The sequence below is a fragment of the Limulus polyphemus genome, unplaced genomic scaffold (genome assembly GCF_000517525.1).
Source record: "Limulus polyphemus unplaced genomic scaffold, Limulus_polyphemus-2.1.2 Scaffold3824, whole genome shotgun sequence".
Taxonomy (NCBI): Eukaryota; Metazoa; Arthropoda; class Merostomata; order Xiphosura; family Limulidae; genus Limulus; species Limulus polyphemus.
Window position 1 is genome coordinate 21,852 of NW_013669434.1, and position 5,910 is coordinate 27,761.

Below are 5,910 nucleotides of genomic sequence, written 5' to 3' on the forward strand. Positions count from 1 at the left end.
GTGTTAGCCTGGTGAGGTATGCTTATTTACAAATCTGCACTAGCTACCAGTCAATCATTCAATAATTTTCTTATTAGCAACAAGCTCTGTTGAGATGGGGTATTCCATAAGACCACCTTGGGGCTTTCCGGGTGGTGCACAATTATTCAGTACCATGCATAATATACAATACTGGACCACCACTCATGGACTATCATGAGTAAAGCTTAAGGGGATTATGCCCATCTCTCCTGACCCCCTAGATTGAATAAATCAAGGTCGGTTTGCTTTTCAAAATAGGGAACATGGTTCAACTATTGTACTGTCTCTGAAGCATCATTCCTTGGGACTCCCCAGTGTAAGTATTCCCCCCCCTTCTCTAGTTAAGCATTGGAGTTCTTACCACTTTTGGTTTCCAGTCACTAGAGTGGTGGATAGAAGTGATACTTGTACTCATTATTCCAATCAAGGAGAAGAGGGCAAAGCTGGGGGCCCTCCTACCAATAACCCTGGATGGTTTCCAAGATGTATGGTAGGAGCAGGACCAGACTACATGGGTGCCTCCTCGTAATTCCAGTTCAGAGATGACTCTTCCCTATCGGGTTGGATTGTGCATGGCCCATCTTTTTGGTCATTCTCTTTATTTTGATGATCATCAAAGAGGGTCATCGACTCCTCATAGATTTATATGCGGAGAATCACTTCCTGTGCCATTGGTTGAACTTTGTTTGTTCCACATCCTCCTTGTAATTCTGGGAGCAGGAGGTGTTGCCTTGCCTCTCAGGTTAGGGAGCTAGGATTTCAGCTCGTAATCCCAGACCAGGTAATCTCTGTTTCTTCAGGTTGAGTGAGATGTGACAGGTCCCATAATCCTGGGTTCAATTTGTTGCATTTTGCGCTTCTTCAGGTTGGGGCGAAGGTTTGTCCACTTTAGTGTTCTTACCTTCTCTTTGTAATTCCAGTGGCTCAACATGCAACATTCTGTAGCTTTCAGGTTGGGTTCCATTGATATCACATTTGCTAAACAAGACCAAACAATACAACAGTTCTCATGCCATAGCCAATTACACCTCGCATCTCAATTTGGGTCCTATAATTCCAATGACGAGATGTGGGACCTCGTCTACCTGGTTGGGGCCTGGACAAATTCATGTTCTTCTAAATATGTTAGAATTTTGTGTCTGTGGCCAGTCATCCTTTACCACCCATGAATTGAAATTAATGTGGTCCAAGTGAAGAGCATACCTGTTCCAGAAGTAGTGCAGACCCCACTGGTGTGTTATTGCTATATCTCATTTTTGCACACCTCTTTTCTACATACATGCTTTCTGTATGGACCTTGCCCTCCACTTTGTAAATGTGAGATTCTAGCTAAAGTGTGTTTCAGAAGTTAGCATTTTTCTATACCCAAAATGTATTTCCAATAATACCTCTTCTCACACTCTCCCCATGAAATGGTTGGTTTCGGGTCTGTTAATTTGGACTGTCTCAAAAAGTGAATAAGCATTCTAACGCTTACTGATAAATTGCCAAATTTTGTTAACATTCACTTACTAATTTAAAAGTTATAGCATGAAAACTATAACAAACACAAAATGGTTACAAGGTTGGTCCCAGGGACCGAGCCTGGGTTGAAAAAGTTAATATGTGGTTACTATTCAACTATTGTTAAATGATTTCTGTTAACAAGAGAAAAACAACATCTGACATTGATTGAATGCTGCTTAATGAATCTCCAAAACGTATAGAACTATCTTTGAATTCCTGGCTAACAAACAACCTTTTGAACACAGACCTACTTATAAAGTACAGAAACTGTAAAGACCATTAGGTTGTTGGTGTATGTGTTGTGTCTAAAATAATGTAGTCTAAGTATAATTTCACCAGTGAGAATAATAATTTCTGTACATTTGTAGTATATGTACTACACAGAACAAACAACTGCTGGTTTATGTGTATTCTTGCTTGTTCCCTATGCACCTGAAATATCCATTCCAGGTATCAAGTACCTTTATGACATTAATTATGTATATATATATATATATAAGTATTGTCTTCCATGAAAGTAAGAAAATAGCACCGAGTTAAACTATATAATACTGTATGATTAAGTTAATTATTTTCTGGTATTATGATACTGACTAAATTTTAATGAGAGTTTGTATTTACAGCACTAATCTCAATTCTTATTTTTGGTAATATACTGTTCTTTTGTATTTAGTATTTTCCCAGAATTTATTTTTAATGATTTCAGATGTCATCTCTACAACAGCAGAAGAAAGTTGTTGAACAGTTACGTCAAGAAGCTGGCATTAGAAGAGTGAATGTTTCAGTGGCCATTGAAGACTTAAAGGTAATTCAGCACCAGTTCCTTTTACTTAATGAATTTCACATGCTTAAGAATATTTTGCTTTGTACCATTATATCTTTTAAAATCATTATTTAAATTGATTTGTTATTTATGTTCAAATATTATCTATTTCATTATTGTTTGTTTGTTTTTCACTTTGATATTGCTGTTCTGAAAAAGTCATCTTTATGATTATTTGATCTTTTTCTTTCACAATGTATTTGTTTAATAAACTTTCTGTGGTCAGTGGGATTCCTGCTTTTTATATATTCTTTCAGTTTGCTGTATTGTTGTTAAATATATTTTTTAATTTTATTATATTTATGGGTGATTTTTGTTCATTTACTGAAACCCATGTATTCATTTTCTTGATTACTGTTACTGTATATTTGTTTAAAACCATTTTATTATGTATATTTTTTCTAATTTTCTTCCTATCTGTTGCTTCTAATCACTTGTGAAAAAAAGATCAAAATAGTTTTAAATTGTTCCAGTTTATTTGAATTGAACATAAATGTCTTGTTTAAACATATGTACCTATAAAATGTGTTATTCTAAGTTAACTTTGTATGTAGCTAACTGTATGTGTCTGTCAGTAGTGTAAGTATTACTGTCAGTAATACATTTGTTAGAAAACTTTTAAACTAAAATAGCTCTCGTAGTTTTTTTGTTGTTTTTTGCATCTATTGTTAAGTGTTCTGTTCCTTTTTTTTAGAAATATATTCAGGAACATGAAAATGATGACTACCTTCTAGTGGGATTCCACTCTCAAAAAGCCAATCCTTTCAGAGAAAAGAGTTCCTGTATAATACTCTGATGAGAGTTTATTATTTGGTCTCCCATTCTTTAACTCAACTACATAAATAAAGAAGGAAGGAAAAAATAAGCAGAAAACATAAGAACACAATCTGTTACTTTTTGTAGAGATAGTTGTGACAAACAAAATGTACTACTACTTCTACTATATTCAATATTGGTTGGACTCATCTTTTACCAGATGTTAAATGTTTCAGTTGACAAAATAAGGTTTCTGTGAGATTTTTGAGTTTTAAAATGGGAGATGTAACTTGTATGCTGTAAAGCAGCTAATTTTTGACATAAAATTTTGATTTTTTCTTTAAGTTTGTCAGCTCAAATCCAACAGGCACTCAGTCAGGAAAGCTGCTGTCCAGGTAATAACAATTAATAACATATACAGCAACTCATATGGTGTTCTGAATAAAAGAGAAATACTTTTTTATTCAAAAATATGTATGATTATTTGAGTTTTCATATGTCATGTAAAACAGACACTGCCATATGTTATGAGTTTACCTTGAGTAATTGTAGATGGTTGGTTCACTGTCACCATGTGCTCTATAGAAGCCACAAAATATTTTGTTATAATCACACTTAGAAGTTGTGAGCAAGTTTTTAATTTGCTCTAGTATCTTGTACATGATTTGTTGTACAATTACAATGACTCTTTGTTGTTGTTATGAACATATTAATTGAAAAGAAACTAACTTATTCCACACTGGTGAATAAGACTCACACATTTTAAAGGGTTGAACCAAGTAGTGTGTGTTTTCAATTGAATTAATTAAAATATTGCCAGATTTTGTGCTGAAAATTCTTGCACAGCTTGAAAGAGTAAAATTAAGAAAACTGGTTATTCCCTAAAGTTTGTTATGAATACATATATATTGACTCGTGGTGACCCAGGCTCCTTACTGACATAAAATTCAGATAGAATAGAATAGAGAAATCAGAAGCAGATTGCTCATTAGGTAAGTTACAATGTAACTGAATTAATGTTGTTCACAAAAAATATTGTTACATATGTTCTACATGTAGTTTTTTTAGCTTGTTGGTTTCACGGTTAGTTTAAAGTTGTTTGACTTACATTTTATTCTTTGGTTTAATTTGACAGATATCCTAAGAATAAAGTTGGTTATTCTTGAGAAAATTGTTTCACACATTTTTACCATTATACTAACATGTCATCAGAAAACTTCAATGGTTTTTGAAATGGTTGATTTTAAACCATAAAATGTTAGTATTTGTCTTTTCAAAGGAATGTGGTGCTTTGTATCAGTAAATATGTTAGCTTACACAAGGTACAAAACAACAACTATCTCAGTTATGATTGATAGAATTCATGTGATGTAAATCTATTGTGTTCTATGTTCTTGATATTACATATCATATTACCTTCTGTTATTGACAGCTCATACAGTTTTATAACCTTAAAAAGCCCATTTGCTTATTTTTTTTCCAGAATGTTGCAACAATCCATGAGTGTCTTGTTATGTGTAATAATCTACATCATTATTATACCCATTGTGAATAAATTTATATGTGGCCAAGTGGATATTGCCAAATCCGTATATGTAAGTGTGACTGCCATGCTGTTACTGTCATTGTATGTGTAAAGCACTTGCGTTGGACAGCCACGGAAGAGCCCCACTGTGACTGTCATACCTTGTGCTTGAGAAGTGTTTTGTATTATCTCTCAGAATGCCAAAGTCATGTACAATGTGTGCATCTAAAGTAAAGTAATAAATATATTGTGTGACCATACTGTTGATGATTGCTTTCATGTTGTGCCACATGCCACAGTTGTGTGTGTATGTTATTTAGATGTATTTATATACATCTTACAAAATTATTTTGCATCTTGACCAGGGAAAATAACATTTAAAAGGATGCAAAAGTACTATGCAATATTTAATAAAGTCAGTACTGAAAGATGAAAATCATGGAATGAGAATGATATCAAAGTTATCAATAAACGCTGTAATTAAAACATCAGATCCACTTGTAGCTGACATTCTAATGCAAAAAGATTCATTCTGTATCACACATGCCATCGAAGAGGAAAAGCAATTCTTCTCTTGACCATGATGTAGAAACAAGTTTGTATCATTCATTATTTTGCTGAATTTTTTTCTGCATTTGAAGTATGTGAAATATGCATTCTTCCACAGATACATCTGATAAAGATTGACTAATCTCATGCTGTGTTTGTGAAGAGAAACCGTTTTTTTTTTGTTCAAATATATTGTAACTCAGAAGAATAAGCAATTCCTCAACTAATCTGTATCAAAATAGACAAGTTCATTATTTAATAAAATTAACTTAGGGAACCTGTTAAGGAGGCAAAATTTGAATGATAAATAATGCTACATAAATGTTCCATTTTCTTTTCTTTTTTACTAAATTCTGAATGACGTCATTAAATTACAGTTGCATACCTTTTTTTATAGAAGGTAATAATTGACTCATTTAACTGATTAAGTACTTGTGTCTTTAAATTCAAAGCCAAAAGTCCATAAAAAAGTGAAAATGCCCTATTTCAGGGTATTTTTTGTCTCCTTTCTTGTGCAAAAACCCTAAAAAAAGTAGCTCATGTACGTCATCTGACAGTTTCCAGTTACCGTACAAAATATTATGGTAAGGGTTTATAGGGTTTTATTCATTTCCATCAAGACTTCTTGAATCTACGTGTTTTTCTAACATCATATTGTTGCGTCAGCGAGGTCACGTGACTAGTGTCACGCCACTTCTCTCGAACCTTCGGGAATAGTCGGGAGATTACT

General features: G+C 33.4%; 1 protein-coding gene across 1 annotated transcript in view; it reads left to right on the forward strand.

Annotated features, from left to right (window-relative positions):
- Positions 1-4,891, forward strand: part of LOC106470104 (guanine nucleotide-binding protein subunit gamma-1-like) — a 12,974-nt gene extending 8,083 nt beyond the window's left edge. The window contains exons 2-3 of the mRNA XM_013930631.2: positions 2,234-2,332; positions 3,045-4,891. Of these exons, the coding sequence (XP_013786085.1) occupies positions 2,234-2,332; positions 3,045-3,146 (201 nt within the window). The 3' untranslated portion in view covers positions 3,147-4,891. The remainder of the gene's footprint in view (positions 1-2,233; positions 2,333-3,044) is intronic.
- The last annotated feature ends 1,019 nt before the right edge of the window (positions 4,892-5,910 follow it).